At 36.5% G+C, this 18,484-nt stretch overlaps 1 protein-coding gene and 1 long non-coding RNA gene across 6 annotated transcripts; both read right to left on the reverse strand.

Annotated features, from left to right (window-relative positions):
* Positions 1-312: 312 nt before the first annotated feature.
* On the reverse strand, positions 313-1,396 carry LOC145218639 (uncharacterized). Its single transcript, XR_013857682.1, has 2 exons — positions 1,208-1,396; positions 313-791 (listed from the first exon to the last, which is right to left on the reverse strand). It is a non-coding gene; the product is annotated as an uncharacterized LOC145218639 (long non-coding RNA).
* A 1,028-nt stretch (positions 1,397-2,424) lies between these two features.
* Positions 2,425-14,202, reverse strand: LOC145217924 (uncharacterized). 5 transcript variants are annotated; one of them, XM_080085299.1, is made up of 13 exons: positions 14,139-14,202; positions 12,901-13,018; positions 12,712-12,844; positions 11,719-11,808; positions 11,448-11,636; positions 10,938-11,047; positions 9,621-9,779; positions 8,088-8,189; positions 7,586-7,774; positions 7,347-7,414; positions 3,609-3,714; positions 3,308-3,414; positions 2,425-3,102 (listed from the first exon to the last, which is right to left on the reverse strand). In XM_080085299.1, exons 5-11 carry the CDS (start codon positions 11,573-11,575, stop codon positions 3,652-3,654), a joined length of 819 nt encoding a protein of 272 aa, XP_079941425.1. In that variant the 5' UTR covers positions 11,576-11,636; positions 11,719-11,808; positions 12,712-12,844; positions 12,901-13,018; positions 14,139-14,202; the 3' UTR covers positions 2,425-3,102; positions 3,308-3,414; positions 3,609-3,651. The 5 variants fall into 5 exon arrangements, with proteins under 5 accessions (XP_079941425.1, XP_079941423.1, XP_079941424.1 ...); XM_080085297.1 differs by having other exon boundaries at positions 11,719-11,850; XM_080085298.1 differs by lacking the exon at positions 14,139-14,202 and adding an exon at positions 13,375-13,701 and having other exon boundaries at positions 11,719-11,850.
* Between the last annotated feature and the right edge of the window lie 4,282 nt (positions 14,203-18,484).

Below are 18,484 nucleotides of genomic sequence, written 5' to 3' on the forward strand. Positions count from 1 at the left end.
CTGTATGGTAATGCCTGGGAGATCTGTATGGTAATGCTCGGGAGATCTTCTTGATTCGGCTTAACGCCTTCTTAGGGTCTGGTGTGAAATAATTTATAAATGAGTAAGTCGTGATTGCTTTTATGCATGAACGCTTCAGGTCTGATCGCAGTACGTGTGTAAATTTAACTTGGTTGATCGAATTGCTGATACCCCACTACGAAGCTGACATGTGCAGCATTCAAGGCACTTAACAGTGGGCGTGATTCAACTTTCTGCGCGTTAACCACTGAGCCAATTGGCATAATAAGCTGATGACCCACAAATTTCAAGTAAAAACAAATTTAGCGCTTTTATTATAACAAAGTAGTACACGCTTTACCAAGAACAACGAAATGATATTAACGAAAACAGAGAATTATTGCGTCATAATTGCACTCAAAAATACCCACAACAAATACTATCGTCAATTAAAAAAAAAACTATTTTGACCGTTTAGAGTTGCCTCTGTGGCGCAAAATAAAACAAATTAATTGTGTAACAATAATAAAACACAACCCATTATGACCTATGATATTTCGTAACCTCTTTTGTGCGAGTTTTTTAAAGTCAGTTGTCACCTTTAACTTTGAATTACTTGGTTAACTTTTCTCTTCAGCGCCATGTGTGTTCTCTTTAAGTGCGGTGTTCATTCGATCTTTTCATTTTCAAGTGGGAACGCCGAAGTTCGACTTTGCTCAAACCTTTCCTCAGGTTCTGATATGCGTTGTTGGAAAATGGATGATGCTCCACAAAACAGTCGCTGCCGTGTCCTTAAGCAATAAAATGACCACATCAGTATCGCTCACCACATTAGTATCGATTCTGCTTTGTTTGTCCGAGCATCGAAAAAAAAGTAACGCGATGCAAAAACAAACTAACAGAAAAGGGTGGAATCGGAACTATAAATAACTGTAGGAGGAAAATTATGTTATTCCCATCATTGATTTGCTGCACTGCGTTGCGTTAGTGTTATGGGCAAGCTTTAAAAAAAATTACAAACAAATACAAACCTGAACTGAAAACGGATGATGTAAGATAAAATGGATGATGTTATCTTAAAAACAAATTTAAAAAAACGGAAAAACATACGATAAAAACAAATTCACAAGCATAAAGATAGTTACATTACTTGCTTCTGAACGTTTTAATAATGAGATATGTTAAAGGTTTATACCTCCATACTTACTTCGTTCAGTTATTTGTTTAGCATGAGAATTTCCCACCGACTGTCGTCTCTTTGTGTTCTGCTTAATTTGCTCCATATTAAGTCTCAGTTCTGTCTGTCTATGTAGTATTGCTTTCACATCAGCAACGCGACTTAAAGTTTTGCCTTCAACTGCAAGGTTTGCAATCAATCAACGCGCACTCCACGGTTTGTAACGCTCCGGTTAACACGTGCGCTTTTTTCTTGAAGCGCTTTGATGCCTCTGGAAGTCAACTTTGTTTCTACTCAAACCGTCGAAGCAAATGTCTTTAATTGCGGACAGTATTTTGCGTGATAAACTTTGTACCTCATAGAGTTTAAATATGTTCAAAGCGTAAGTCCGATATTATTCAAACAAATTTGAATTTATTACAAGGTTTTATGCCATCTTTGTTTTGTTTTGCCTACTTCTCTGCAAATTGTTCGTGCAAAAACGCAAAAAAGAAAAATTGTCTAATATATCATTTACTGCAAAATCTACAATATTTATGTAAAAAAATCGTTGTAATTGGAAGTCGCAGGTCACAGAGGGTTGGCAATTGCCCAAGTGCTTGTTTGCTTTTGAATTCGCAAATCTGACTTTTAAAGGTTTGCTTCTTGAATTTGTACATATGGGCGCCCCTGTTGGGCCGGACGCTTTGCTCTAACCCAGTGAAACGCGTTGAATTGAAACGAATTGAAGTCACCATTTCCGACTTGGTAAATATTTCAGTGCAATTGCGCTACTACGCTTTTGTCAGGGAAATAAACTCAAGTCAACTATCTTTACTTAATTGATGAATTCATCATGATTCACATTCAGGCGTTGTCCGTCCAACGAGGACAAAAATAAACAAACAAATTGCCACAAAGACAGTGAAACCGGCGATTGTGGTGCGATGTTACTAACCAACTGATACACTATTTTACTTGGGAGGCCCGTTTAGTTGATGTGTTTGGAACGGGGTTTTGCACGGAATGAAACTGCCAACTGCTCCCACCATGCTTATGGCGTTAAACTACTGCCTGGCTGGAACCTCAGCTTTAAAACACCTGGCTAAGTTTTCGGGCATGTGAGTAAACGGAAATAACACGGACGCAAAACTATCTCCCTTAGTAAAACCACAACAACAATAAGATTGCTTCAGCCTATCTATTTCTAAAACTTTTACTAACCTGTGCCCGAAAAACACTAACAGTTTCAAACACTGAAACACAAAGAAAAACATCGAGTTTATTTCATTGAAAAATAAAAGTTGCAGTCACATCTGAACCAAGGTATGAAGCGGCGGGACAGATAAACGAAAATTTAAAAAGTAGTAAAGAAGATTAAAAAGCACGGTCAAAATGAAAATAGTGAAATATTTAAAGTTCTGGTGACGATCTGTATAGAATCGGTAAAAAAACGAAAGAAATCGGACCAAAACAATATGTTTCCTTGCTCATAATTCACTCTTTCAGTGTTTGCTACATACAAAATCAGCACTTTTTTGAACGTTGCAGTCACATATGAGCTAAGGTATGAAGCAGCGTGATGGATCGGCCTACTATAAACGAAAATTAAAACAGTTGTAACGAAGATTAAAAAGCACGATCAAAAAGAAACAAAGTGAAATATTTACAAGTTTGAAAAGAAACGAACATAAAGAAAACGGACCAAAACAATACGTGTCTTCTTGCACATATTTCAATTGTTTGCTATTTACAAACGCGATACTTTTTCAATGTCTACATACAAATAGCGATACTTTTCTACATACAAATGAATATTTTTCTAGAAATAAAACAAGTTTTCCACCTTGACAAAAGAGAAAGGTAGCAAAATCGCTCGAGCGACCAGAAATCTAAAGCCAGAACCTGCAAACCCGTTTCGCTGGTGACCGCTTGTCTTCTTTCCACTGTTGGAGCAAAATTATGCATTAAACAAAACTATTCATTCGTGTTTGTCTAAAAAACGTTTAATACTTGTAATTGAAATTTTTGCTTAGCATTATTTGAGTGATTTTGTCATTTACTGAAGTTTCGTGAAACACGTAAAAGACAAAAATACTTCAGCGTTATTATGACGTGATCTATACTATGACGTAACAACCGATAACAAACCTCTCGTTCTTTTTCTTTGTTCTTTCGCTATCTTTGCGTGATTTAAATTGATGTTTGTTCTTTTTGCCTTCCTGTCAGCTTCAGGCGATGACTTCGGTTTCTTGATTCTACAAACAAATATGCCAGGAATGTGATTTATATTTTTGGTTGCATTAATATATAAAATATAAAACTCTAGAAGCAATAATTTGTAAAATTACAAAAATGTTTCTGAAAAATGTTAATTGCCTTTGATGCAGTAATATTTGCAAGTACTAACATTTAACTAACCTATATAATATCAAAACTGATTTTTACTAACTTGAAAAGTCCAAACAACTTTTTCCCGTTGCCTTCGGGATGTTTCAGATTAGGTTGATTTTCACTAGACGGCGCAGCAGAGACCCCCAGATCTTTATCTTCTGGTACTAACAAAATATTTCGGTATGTACTTAATCTATGAGATTTTCGGATTTTGCTCACGACTAGTGGTCAAACATTTGACAGTTGACCTTATGTAGCCGTTAAGATATGCAACAAAAATATTGAAGCTAAAAAAACAATATTATGAAACCATGGGTGCTTAGTACCCAAGAAAGCATTATGCAACCATGATGACAATGGACTGTTTCGTAATATGTTCTGTAAGTTAGTGAACAAAGTGGCTAAATGTTTAAGATTAAGAGTCTCAAACACGCGGGCCACACGCCGACCTCGACCGCCATGTTTTTTGTGTGTCCACAAAGCATTTAAAATTGAAAGTTGCGTTTCAATTCGGCCAAGTAAACATGCCCGACGTGCGGCAATATGTGATACAATAGTTTGTGTATCATCAAAAAATGCGCCAAGTTTGACAGCAATGCTTTTTTGATGCGACACAAATATTAAGCGTCAAATAATGTTTTTTTTGCATTCGGAATATGTAAAATAATAACGGTACTAAGTTATCGAAATATTTTGTTAACTACTTAACTGAAACGGCCATTTTTTAGTAAGAATTAGATATTGTCATGTCTATTGTTTTGCATTGTTGCGTCACTGTGTGCATTTTTTTTTTAAGTCAGCAATGTAAGAACTAAAACCTTTTTTTAGTTTGCTGCCTTTCTGTTCAATATTTTTTGTCACATTTTATATAGCAAATGAAAATGGAGTTGCTTTCATTCTTAGCAAAACCGCTTCTCAATCTATTGTTGGTTATAATCCGATAAATGATCGCATTATATCTTTGAGAATGTGCGGAAAACCATTTCACTTGACCATCATTCAAGTATATGCCCCGACAACATCACATGATGATGTAGAGTTGGAATATTTCTACACTTGTTTGGAGAATACCATCAAAATGGCACATTCACAGGACATCGTCATTGTTATGGGAGACTTTAATGCCAAAGTTGGAGATGAAAAGATTAGTTCATGCATGGGAAGTTTCGGGTTAGGTGAAAGAAATGAAAGAGGTGAATATCTCCTGTCATTCTGCGAAGCAAATAATTTGACAATCATGAACACTTGGTTTAAGAATCACCAAAGACGGCTACACACTTGGACATCACCCGGACAAAATGGCCAAAGACTACATTTTGGTTAAAAAAAGATTTAGATCCAGTTTAGAAAAATGCAAAACTCTGCCTGGAGCTGACAATGGCTCCGACCACAACCTGCTACTAGGCATATTTAGGCGAAAACTAAAAAGACTTCAAAAGAATGAAGTATGCAATCGTCTGCATGCTGATCTTCTTTCATCGGACACACAAAAACTAAACTACTCTTCAATTTCTGAAGAACTGTTTGAAAGTATTCGTCGCCTGCAAGACATCAGCACTTTATCATCAAACAATCTTTGGGAGTTAATCAAGAATACCATATGGAAAGCTGCGGGGAAATCTGTAGGCACAAAAACCTTTAAGAAACCAAAAAGACCATGGACTCAGAAAAAGTTGTAAAATTGGCCAACCAAAGAAGAATTTTAAAAGGACAAAAAAGGAACAATCCACAAAAGAAGAAAAGATACAGAAAATTGAGCGATATGATCAGCAGAGAAATAAGGGAAAGCAAAATAAAATTTCTAAAAAACGCATGATTTATTTAAACCATTAAAGTTAATCTCTTCAAAACCTTACACCCAAAAGACTAACATCAGGGACAAAGAAGGCCAATTGCAAACAGACAGTGAGGGAATCAAAGAAGCGTGGGCTGCCTATTGTGAAAATCTGTACAAGGCTGATGGCGTGCCTGATGTTTTATCAGTCACGCCAGATAAGGCAAGTTTACTCGAACCTCCCATACTACTGTCTGATGTTGGTGAGGCGATCCAACGTCTAAAAGCAAATAAATCGCCAGGTGCTGTGGATGGAATTCCAGCAGAATTTCTAAAACTTAGTGGAGCAACACTAGAAAAACTGCTGCACCTCTTGTGTCAAAAAATATGGGATACTGCTATTTTTCCGCAAGACTGGACAACTTCCATTTTTATTCCTCTGTTAAAAAAGGGGGACTCCACTTTATGCTCCAACTACAGAACTATTGCTCTCATTCCACATGCTAGTAAAATCATGCTACACATTGTAGTCAGACGAATGAGCAAAAGAGCAAATGAAATCATTTCTAGAGAACAAGCGGGCTACCAAAAACATAGGGGAACTCGCGATCAACTATTCAATCTCAGAATTATAATAGAAAAGGCACTGGAGTACAACAGGCCATTATATCTGTGCTTTGTCGATTACGTGAAGGCCTTCGACTGTCTTAACCACCATCGGTTGTGGGAAGTCTTATCACAGTGGGGTTTCCCACACCACTTCATTTGGCTAATAAAATCTCTGTATGAGTGTCAAACAGCGACAGTTCAAACTGCAGCAGGATTTTCTCGACATTTTCTCATACATAAAGGTGTTCGACAGGGTTGTGTGCTTTCCCCACTTCTTTTCAATTTGTACAGCGAAAGAGTCATAGGTCAGTCCAAGGGTGGATATGGTGGCCTTGACTATGGCGGAGAAAAGCTGCACACTCTGAGATATGCAGATGATGCAGTCCTGCTTGCTGGATCAAAGCAATCACTTCAGCGATCTTTTCAGCGTTTGGAAATACAAAGTGAAAAAATGGGCCTGCTTATAAACACAAAGAAAACAAAAGTTGTGGTGGTAGCAAAACATCCCACAACAAGTGCTATTGTAACATCCTCTGGAAGTGTTTTAGAACAAGTCAACAGTTACACCTACTTGGGAGCAAGCATAAGTGATTCAGGAAGTGACTCCCCTGAAATCAGCCGGAGGCTGGCTATGGCAAGAGCAGCCACACAGAATCTCCGCTCTATTTGGAAAGATATGACCATCAGCAATAGCCTAAAGGTTTATCTTATTAAATCTTTGGTTTGGCCCATTGCTACCCATGCTTGCGAATCGTGGCACTTACGGGCGACCGATCGCGCTAAGCTACGAAGTTTTGAAATGTACTGCTATCGTCGCTTGCTAAGAATTTCATGGACACAACATAGGACCAACAACTCCATATTAAAAGAACTAAAAGTACAACATCAATTCAATAGATTCATGCAAAAACAATCTCTAAAATATTATGGACACGTAAATCGACACCCTGAAACGTTGGAATATTTGTGCCTACATGGACGACCCCACGGCAAGAGATCAAGGAGAAGGCAAAGACTGCAATATATAGAGGGAATTAAACATGCAGTGAATGCCACATCACTTGTGGACCTCACTCGATGCTGCTCAAATCGACAGAGCTGGAAAGAAATAAGTGACAACGTCTAACCGCTAAGCGGATGACACGTTATATATTAATGATCACTGTAAGAAAACTTTTAATGGTGTGGCGCTCAGGTTATTTTGAGATTTATTTCTGGCTTCAAAAGGGTTTCGGTTTGAGACCCCTGTTGTGGACAGTGGTTCACAGTTAACTCTGCTTCCATCAAAACATGGCTTGTTTTAACATGCTTATACTTATATTTTAAACTGGTAGCCCCCAAGACATTTGGTTATCTTTAAGGTAACGCTCAAATTTCAAAAGGTCGGTGACCCATGGTCTGAAACAGACTTACCTTTAGCGTGGCCTTTGGAATGTTCTTCATCGAGCTTGACTTGCTTAACGTTGACTCAACACAGGGTTCTGTGCAATATAATGTTGTTCATGTTTGTGAACCTTCATTTGTTGTTCTGTATGATTTACTTTAGCTGACTAAGTTACCATGACAACGGTCAAATGCAGAACTCAACTACTCCATGTGAACAAAACATCACGAAACTTTTTGGCAGTGCTCACCACTAAACAAGTATTTACTTTGATTGTTAACTGAAGTAGTTTGTTGGTCGGCATCATCAGTTGGTGCAGTCGGCTCAGTTGAACTTGACTTTCGAAAGCTGTCAGTCTCATCTCCTGGAGTCTCAGGAGAGTTAAGTGTCACAACAGTGACAAGCGTTTGCGAACTTGCTTCATGGTTCAACTGAGATGATCGGTTCTGATAGCTCTCTGTAACATTTACAAGTTCGTTGTTGTTTAATTGGTGATTTCTTGCTCAAGGAAACACAAGTGGCTGAGACAGGATTAGAACCCACAACCTTGCGACTACAGGTCAGTTGTGCTAGCCCCACTTTGGTGACAAGGACCACATCAACCTTGTTGAGATTTTTCGGCTTTTTTAGCAAACACTTTAAACAGGATAAATTCAAACAAAATTATGGTTTGTAGTGAAACACACTTGCAAAACTACCAGAAAATCTACAATTAAGCTGAACTTTACTGCAAAGTGAAAAAAGTGAAATATCAAAGAGAGACTTTGCACCTGCCGAACTTGAGTGGTTGCTGATTTTCAAGTTGGAGTTTGACTTGTTTTCAGGCAGTGGCGAGGAAAAATGCACTTCCTTGGATTCTGCCGTCTTATTACCTAAACATTTGGTTAAAAAGGGTCAAAATCACATGTAAAATACATCAGTTTATTGTACATTCTGTTCAGCATAAAGCAAAAACTTATTATTTACCATTCTAGTAATTCTTAACTTGCCTTATACCCTACAAAATTTTAAACAATAAAAAAACTCAGATATTGTTCGACCAATCTAGACATTTTTTTACAAACTCCTTTTCCTTTGAGTGCTTGTGGGGTAAATTATCCGGTACAGGGTGGAACATAACAAGTGACACATAAAAATTATATATTTAGAAACTGTCATAATTTTGGAACTATTTTGAATTTATATAACTGTTTTTAAACGCCATTCATATCTGAAGGCCTGTGAAGTAAATCAGGGCTTTTCAAACTGTTGGTCGCGACCCATCAAGGGGTCACATAGAAATTTATTTTCCAAAATTGGGTTGCAGAGCAAGAAAGTTTGAGAAGCCCTGGAGTAAATAATGGGGGTACAGTGTAAAACACAACAATCAACAATTAAAATGGCATATTGTTAACTTTGTCCAATTCTGGCACTATTTACATATTTTTTTCACTTTCAGCTGCTTGTTGCACGAGTTTCTACAGCAAAACTGATCACATAACAACCAAAACAACCCAAAGTTGTGTCAATTATGTCACAGATTTGGTCACAAACAACATTTGGAACAACTACTGAACAGTTGAGACATTTTCAGCCTCTCCTTAAAGTGCCATGTAGAAAAAAATGCATCAACTATCACAAGTAAATAAAATAGACTCCATGCTTACATGACTTCGTCCACCAACTAACAAGAAAAAACAAAGTGGAATCAACATCTGCCAGTAAATCGGAGACAATTTTGCAAAATATCTCACAACAAAAACTATTGCCAAATCAGCTATGCAAAAATAATACTAGGGATGAGTCGAGCCGAGCAAGAACCTAGTTTTGGTACCTAGCATCTAGTTTTGGTACCTAGCTATTGGTACCTAGCATCACTGGTGCTTGACCAAGCAGTTGCACAAACTGAGCCGAGTAATAAATTTGCATATTCATGTTCTGCTAACATACAAAACTAGGGTTTAAAATGGTATCTAAGAACCATTTAAAAAGTGTCAGATGGCTGAAAACATGCATTTCTGGGGCCTGTATAGCTTAATACCCTGCTGGTGATGTAAGGGACTTTGGAAAGCTACAAAACTAGCATGGAATTGCAAATGTTTTTGACGTCAGAATGCACCGAGAATGCTCGGCAGAGCACTGGGCATTACCATGAGATGCTCAGTGTTCCACCAAAAATTTGCAGTTTTGGCGCATCCCTAAACAATAACAACCAAAACAGCGATTTTTTCTGGAATGGACACCATATTTATTTAAATTACTTTAACATTGGAGTCTTATTTTTAAATCATTTAAAAAACTTGTACCAGATATTTGGTATTTACCATTTTTGTGTTTGGCTTTCAGTGTTTTTGGGCCTTCACCATTCAGGAAAAATCTTGTTACTTCATCACCTCGCTTTTCTGATATTGATTTACGGATTGCTGACTCATGGTCGAACAGATCAAAGTTGGACGGCATCATCCAGTCGTCACTTATAACATCTGTAGCATATAAGTAAGTTACCACAGCACATCAACAACCAAAATTCATTCATTTTGCTTATTGTTTACAGTTTTTACTTATTTAGGGGCTAGTGGGGTAGCTGACGGGGCTCTACTCCCAAACTAATAAAATCCCTAACCACAATGACCCAAAAAAACAGTCCTGCAAAATTGTATTCTAATCGGCCACTGTTTAAAATCTTGACCACTAGAGGTCTTTCAAGCAGCAATCGCTAACATTATCAGGTTGTTAACACCCCCATAATTGCCATCTGCCAAAATAGCCATAACTTCATGTAAGTAAATCATCAACTCAAATACTCTATTTTCAGTTTTACTCATAAACTATAACAGCATTTGATATTTTTGTTTAAAAAACGTTTATACTTTTGGGTCTGTAAACGTTTCATCCAAATCTGTCAAAGACATGGACAAACTTAAATGCATAAAAAAATTAAAAAAGGAAATGAAAAGGTGACTTTGCGCAGAAAATCAACCAAATTGTAAAATGACAAGCAAATTGTGTTAAAAGTTAGGCAGAGTGAGAATGCACCAAGCAAAGTCACAGTTGTTTGATTTACATGAACATTTTGTCCTAAGACATCTTAGATAACATTAAAAAAACGTTTATGGAGAACATTTACAAAATAAAGTCTAGTTTGATATCAACTCTAGCAGTTCTCCGGTGATTACTGTTTTGTACATCAACATAATTCAAAACCCAGTGTATGAAACTCTAGGCCAAACAAAATGACAACAATGTTGTATTCGGTCACAGGAACTGAGGATGTCAAAAACATTTGGTGAAAAATATATTCCATGTAAACACTGTGAACAACGTTTGATTCTGTTACGGCTGGGGTTTTATACACTGGGTTTAGGATTATATTTACAAAAAAGTCTGTATTTAGTAGCAACAAAAGTCACAGTATGGGGTTCTGCATTACATAAAAAGCTATTTCCATTACTTGTGCCATGTTCCAGAACTTGCCCAATATTACAAGTATATAGTTTAATTTGAAAGTGAGATGCATATGATTTTGTACAGTGCTTGTTAAAAGTACAGCAAAGTTACAATGCCTCAACAAAAACACCATTTAATGGTAGAAAGGGGTGTTTAACACAACAAAATAACTTGAATAGGATTTTACTTGATACCTGGTTTTGTAGGATTGTGAAACTGGCCAAGTATTGAATCAGATAAGTTGTTGCTGATGTCGTCTGTGCATCTTTTAATGAAAGTCTCTTCTGGAACTCCTTCCAACTTCCTGCAAAATATGTTGCAATACAATTTAGTTTAATATGGATTCCTGCACAACTAAAAAGGTGCAAGTTTCCATATACCTATTGTATTAAAAACTTACAACAATCCTGTTACAATACTGTATGTATATTTAACAAATCTAGAACTTCATAGAATTGAAATACCACACAAAACAACCAGTCTCACATATTGATTAGGCCTTTGAAATAACCTAGCTGCCATCATCCCGCACAAGAGTTGTTTTAGAATATTTTTAAATCTCATCACCTCTATAAGGTTTGGCTAGATATACGACTATTCCTGTTTGAATGCTAAAATGGCAAACTTGCTTAGAAACACAAAGTTTTTTTAAAATTTTAAAATTTCTTTTATAATTGTCCGGCAGATGTCCATGTGTAATTTACCTGAATCGGGTTGTGACCATCACTTGATTTATCAACGGCCTTGTCATCTTTCGCACCAGTCGAGAAAGAGCTCCGAACTTGTACCAAATGATCAGTAACCTCTGATTTACATCCAATACAGACTTCATTGTGCTTCACCTCAGTTTCCACAACATCATCCGTGTCTGTGGTCGAGTCATCTTGCTGCAACTGAAAACAAACTGTGCTGTAATAATTTTGCTCAAGAGGCGAAGCAAGATCAACCAGAGTAATAAATAAATGTTTTTTGTACCAGTTTTTGTGGTGGTATTTCACTTTGTCTACTAATTGTAAACTTAAAAACTGAACCCGTTGGAACGCTTCAAATAATCTTTACAACTTCCTGTTGAGACAATCCAATCAGATCTTGTTTTGATTCAGCAATCTGAACAAACAACAACAAAACATCATGCACACAGAAGTTATGTTAAACTCTGCATGTGTAGTGCTTGTTCAAACAACAACAAATCATGTCAGTATTTATAAATATCTCATTTGCACACAAAGAAATCAACAGCATATAAGCATGTCCAAAGCAGCATAAATGGGTATTGTAGAAGAATTGTTTCAATTCAGAATATTGAATCCAATTTTTACTAGTGATGTACCGAATCGGCTAAATTTCGGTTTGGCCGCAACCGAAAATTTGGCGATTTTGCCGAATAAATTCGAATCGGCCGAATCATTTATGACGTCACACGAAGTTTTACGCTGTGCGTTTTGACATAAAAAAATGTTTATCTTTCAAGCAATTAGTCCAGATTAGTTGTGTTTCAACCTCATTTCTGTCCTGTAGGGTTTAAACTTGCCTCAGTCAAGATTGTCAACCTGCCAACGAATTAATGATTTTTTTGTCTACGGTGGGGAAAACGATAATGTGTTAAAAACTATACAATTTTTTCAAAAATGGAAGTTTTTCGTTATGGTGTAGTTAAAAAGATTGCGAGGTACCTTACTGAGCAGAAAAAACACTTTAACGCTTTAAATGTGTGTTCGTAAAAGATTCGGTTTCGGCCGAATCGCAACAAATTATTCGGCCGAAACCGAATCTTTGCAAAAATGGCCGATTCGGCCGAATAAATTTGGCAAACCGAATACTCGGTACATCTCTAATTTTTACACCTTTTTTGACTCTTACATTTGCAATATTAAATCTGCACAACAATAAAATCAAACCATTTTGCTACATCATAAAACATAATTTTTGCTTACAATAGAAAACAAGAAACAACCAACAGTACATTACCTATCACCAGATTTCAATCTTCCATCAACAGCTGCAGCCCCATTAGGCAGAATCTTTTTAATGTAAATAGGACCTGGGTCACCAATAATTGTTGTATCACGAGAGGTTATGCTTAAACCAAGACTTTGGGCATCTAAACAACAAACTACTGCTTGACATGTGGCCACATTTAGAACTTTCAGAACTCACCTTTTTTCAAAGAAATGATTATTTGTTGACCATTTTTTCTTGTGTGCAAACTAAAATGAGAGTTAGACTGTGGAATCAGAGGCAGATCGTTTGATGTTCATGATGAAGATGGCAATTCCTTAAGATTGCGACAAATGTATTAAAAGATAGAAACATAAAACTAAACAGACAAACTTCACAATGTGTGTATGATTTTTATGGTGTTGTGATGATTAGCTAAATATGAAACAATGCCAAAACATCATATTTCGGAAAAAATCTTTAACAAACTGAAACTTTGCTCTGCATTACTATACGCTTATTCTACTGCTATAATATGAAATGACTTGTTTGTGGCCAATACTGCTTTTCCTAAGCCTTTATTAACTGTTGCAAATGTTTGACCAAAGTTATTCCACACAACTAAGGCGGTATGTATTTCAACATTATAGGGCTTTACTAGCCTATCGCTTTACTAATAAACAGATTTCTTACACTAGTTAAAATAGAAGAAGTAGAGGCACACAACTGGGAAACAGAAGATGTAGAATTGCTACCACTTAATGCTTGTGATGATTGCTTTGTGTCTAATGCTGATGAAACTGAGGGTTGAATTTTCCTGGAAGCAAACATAAATTTCTGACATAAACCTGAACTCTGGTAAAGCTACAAATATACTGTGTGTCACTTCCTTAACTCCATATAAAGCACATAGATTAAACAACTGCCCCCTCAAGGTAATATAAACTAATCTATAAAGTTGGAGTGCAATAATCAAACAAAGAGTGTTAACATAAAACTAATGCTTGGGATAAAATGCAGATGCACAGCAGACTAACAAATGATACCATGACTAATAAACTAAATAACCTGATTGGTGTGGAAATGTGTTTGTTTCGTTCCTCAACTGATAGTACACGAAGTTGCAACTCATTGTAACTCAGCAATGACTTCAGAATTGCATGAGCTCTACATGAAGAACAACAAATCTGGTAAACTGTCATTAACAATTCATGACTTATCAATCTTTTACGGGACTTAGGTGAATATAAACAGGTGTTACTGGTGGCTCTCCAATGATGAAGGCATGAGCATTTGCCGAAATGTTTGAACAATAAAGCATGTCACTTTTCTATGTGTATTGTGTAAATTCATGTAATCGCTTGCATACAAAATGTGAAAGTATGTAAAACTGCATTAACAAACTGTGTTAGTCATTAGCAAGTTTTTGGTTGGTTTGTAAAATTATAACAACTTACACACAAGGTGACAAATCCAACAGATCTCTGTAGTTGATCTCAACAATAATGTCACCAAGTTGCAGTAAATTATCTCTATCCACTCTTGAACCAGAAGAGATCGACTCAACGACAAGTCCAACAAACTTTCTGGTTTCTGAGTCATGATAAGAACCAACCTGCAAATTCGTCAAGTTTATGGAGCTCGTCTGGCAAGTACTTTTATTCCAACGTTTCAAAGTCCTATACAGGTCACCTTCACTTGTTTTTATGCCTGGCAGCAATAGCTTACATAATAAAAAATACTGATCTTATATACTGCAAATTTGTGATGTACTTAATCTTTGCCTATTTTTTTCTGAATTTACATACCTAAAAAAATTATACAGCTCTTTTGGCAATTGTATTTTAAAATATAAAAAACACAATTGCCAAAAGAGCTCTATAAGTTTGATATTATTCCTGGCAGCAACAGCTTATGTATATTTACAAACCTGAAATCCAAGTGCAGTGCCATCATTGATAAGTAATAATTCCTTAGACTCACGATAAAACCATGGTAAAAAAGAACCTGGTTGCCAGTCAGCAAGATAGACAGATATTACTGAATGGTAAGAATTGTCATTAAAATAATCCTTATCAGCTTGGTTGTATAACGACCTCTCTTTGTCCAATGAATCTGATCCACTTGCGATTGGAATTGATCGACGGAATCTGTTTCGTTTGAAATATTCTTTGCTGTTGTTTTCTCCCATTTTCTGTGTTTTGTGGTTGGTACTCTACTTTTGTGGAAACAAATTCGCTCAGCAAGAATGTAACTTACAATGTTTTTTTGACACGCTAGAATACCTGAGTAGTTTAAAACCAAAATATTGTATTTCTAAAATGCATTTTTCCCTAAATATTAACAGTGGCACACATAAGCATAGTTATGCAGCTATACAAGGTGCATTTTATAACTGAACAACATATGTTATACCTGGCACACATATGCCTTGCCATGACTTCTAAATCATTTGTGAATTTTAAATGCAAACTTTATTCCATTAGGAAACCAAATGCATAACATAAAAAAATGGTGATCCACAAAATATTTACAACATGTTTTCAGCTTCTGTGACTAGGTTGGGACAATTAAATTTTTTAAACAAAGAAAATCAAAAATCAAACCAGAAAGTCTGACTCATTATTAACCGTCAAACACACAACACGTGTTACATTATCCCAAACAGATTCCGACGAAACCTGAAACGTGGTTTGTCACTTGTGGAATAACAATTGTTTGATCACTTATGACGTTACAGACGAAGTATTGGTTAAGGGTGGGAAAATAATCGATAAATCACAACGGATGGTGAAAACAAAAGCTTATCGAACATTATAGTTTAACATCAAGTTTTGTTGTTTACCATTTGACAGTTTTAAAGACCAAATCAAAACTTTTTAACTCGACATTGGTCAAAGAAAAAGTTGTATCCGCATCCAGAATCGACATACAAGATGTAGTACAATCAGACTTGGACTGGATAATTCTAGTCATCTAATTGGACAAATTAGACCAAAATGGTGGAAATTCTAGTTCTAATCTAATTTAGAATTATCGAGTAAGCTCTCTAATTCTAATCTAATTCACAGTTTTCCCCAAAACGCTAGTTTGTCCAACGGCATTTTTAGGCATTTGATATACGAACATGCGTTTTGTATCCAAAGCGCACAAAACCAAGTAATTATCAAGACCAAACTGCATTACTGAAACTTGTTTTTCAGTTAAATTTGGCACTGTGACTAAATCGTAAGCACGACCTCACTGGCTGTTGCGGCTTGTAATAAAAGGGAATACATTTTGTATGTCAGATGAAAGAAGATTATGCGTAAAACTGCACAGTTAGCATCATCAGATTATGAAAACCAGTTATTTCTATAAAAATACAGGAATGCCAAAACTGAGGTAGCTGCGCCAATCGCAAAAGGCGAGTGCAATTGCACCTGTCCGCCGACGTAAAAATATTGAGCATTACGAAAATCGATGCTGCTGAGAACCACTTGACAAGAAGGCCGTATCAGCTCCGTTTGAACCCGTTTTAGACACGCCGAATTGTTTTGTTTTAAATGTGCAAATCTACAAGTTCAAATTTGAAACAAACTAAAGTTGGTTGGCTCAAATCTTCTAGTTTGAATTTTAATTTACTTTCTAGTTTTTGAGAAAATAGTAATTCTAATTCTAATGTAATTTGTAATCTAGTTGTCCAAGTCTGTGAACAACTAATTCGCAACATTTTTGTAAATGAGCGTTCGCGCTTAAACTGAGATGTTTTAGAGCAGCGGTTCCCAAACTGGGGTCCGCGGACCTTTAGGGGTCCGTGAAGCAATTTTGCGGGGTCCGCGAAAAGCTTGACGTGCCTCTATAATCTTATTTGGCGTCAATTTGTGTCACTGAATAGGTTTAAATCAAAGTACAATTAGAGATCCACTGCCTCCATTACTATACAATAGATAGCCTTTATTGCATAACAACTATCAAGAATGCAATTGTTTGCGCACTATCGTAATGTTTTCTGTCTTGTCTGTGATGTCACAAACCGTCTTTGGATCGTTGTTATGTGTAATTTTGCATACCTAATAAGCTAAAATTCTGTAAATCAACTTTCGTATTGCTAAAATACACCTTCAGGCTGAAGGTCCGCGAGTCTTCGATATGATGGCAAAGTGACCGTTTTGAAAAAAACAATGAAAAAGTTTGAAAACCACTAAGTTTGAAAGTTGTTACATTAAAAAGAATCGTGACTGCACTAGTGTACTATAAGAAACAATGGTTTTGCATTTTTCCATTCTTTAATTTTTTTGTAGGGCCGCGAAATATCAAAATAATTGCAAAGGGTCCACCAGGCAAAAGTTTTAGAAAAGTTTGGGAACCGCTGTTTTAGAGTGACAGAAGGCCATGCGATAAGGTTACTATGGGTCAAGTTTCGGTCAGACCCCGAATGCGGTTACTGTGGACTTTGCAGACTAAATTTTATTCACGGTAACGCGCAATAACGGTCTTCGTCTATATCAGTATCGACTAAAGCAAGAACTGGGTTTTGTTGCGTTGCAGGTTGAAACGTAAATTTTGATTCACATGTCAGATACATTATTTCGTTGACTTTACGCGAGTGCACTGAAACGTTGCAGCGTGAAGTCCAGATGATGAGGTTACTATGGGTCAAGTTTTGGCCGAAACAGCGTGACAGAGCGGTTACTGCAGATTAAACTTTGTTCACTTTACAATCTAATTGGAACAGACGTTGCAAACCGTCTTATTTTACAGCAATTGATTAAAACCAGTTGTTGGTCGCAACCGATTGCAAACTAAACCTAAAATATTTAAATGAGCTTAGTTGCAACAGGTGACAGAAAATAAGCGAATTATAACTATAAAGTCGCATTCAGTGCTATTTACCCTGATGAAGACGACCTGTATAGGACGTCGAAACGTCGGAATAAAAATACATTTGCCAGAAGAGCTCTACAAACTTGATATTATGCCTGGCAGCAATAGCTTACATAACAATAAAGGTTTGATTTAGTTCACTATGCTGATGCTAACTGAGTTCAAAAACGCTAACAAACTTGAAAAACTTGCTGTTTTAAGGAAAGTTGTGATTTGTGCAAGTAGTCAGTTAAGTATTCGATCTCATTCTAATTGCAATACTTTTGGTGAATAGCAAATGATGTAAATATTGCATGGAAGGCCAACCCCAACCCAAAGTTTTTGACCCATTGAGTTTAAATCATAAAGATGGAGTGAAACGGTCGTGTACTAACTGCGCTGTGATGTTGTCAACAAACTGGATTCAACCTAATTCAAATTTTAACCGGGAACAATTTCTGGAAGTTTCTGCGCGAATTCGGTGTGTCGGACAAGCGTATGTCCAAATATGGAGGCATGTGCTGTTTCACGTGTAAAATGATACAGTGCGCAAGTTTATATGACTTACGGAATTTCGAACAAGTCAAAGATAAACTGTTGCAAAGCAAAAAACCTTACACGCGGAATATTTTAATTTTATTTCACTACTTTAAAAATTCACGCAATTTAAACTGTCATGGGAACTGTCGTAGGAATAGCCAAATCAAAGGCAAATTATAGGTGAAAAAATGGGAAGATTTTTTCATTGCGTTCAGAAAAGTTCAGAACATAACAGAATTCGGTTAAAAACTTTTTGGTAATTCGGGTGCTAGCTAATAATATTTTGTTCCGCTTGACTGATTAGGGTTTTCCTTTAAGCGCGACATTGTTTCATCCGCGCATGGGCTCGAGACATCACGAACTGGTTTTGTATCGAGATTAAAGAATGAAGGTTTATGGCGATGATTACTAGTTAACT

Source organism: Phallusia mammillata, chromosome 3 (genome assembly GCF_965637545.1).
Source record: "Phallusia mammillata chromosome 3, kaPhaMamm4.hap1.1, whole genome shotgun sequence".
Classification (NCBI taxonomy): Eukaryota; Metazoa; Chordata; class Ascidiacea; order Phlebobranchia; family Ascidiidae; genus Phallusia; species Phallusia mammillata.

What these genes read in the sequence shown, in the direction of transcription:
- LOC145217924 (XM_080085300.1), bottom strand. Translation starts at nt 11,575, where the DNA reads ATGAAGTCTGTATTGGATGTAAATCAGAGGTTACTGATCATTTGGTAC. An exon ending in TACTTCAGTTAACAATCAAA is followed by an intron (nt 7,415 to 7,585) that starts GTAAATACTTGT and finishes TATATTGCACAG; the next exon opens with AACCCTGTGTTGAGTCAACG. An exon ending in TTCCAAAGGCCACGCTAAAG is followed by an intron (nt 3,715 to 7,346) that starts GTAAGTCTGTTT and finishes ATATTTTGTTAG; the next exon opens with TACCAGAAGATAAAGATCTG.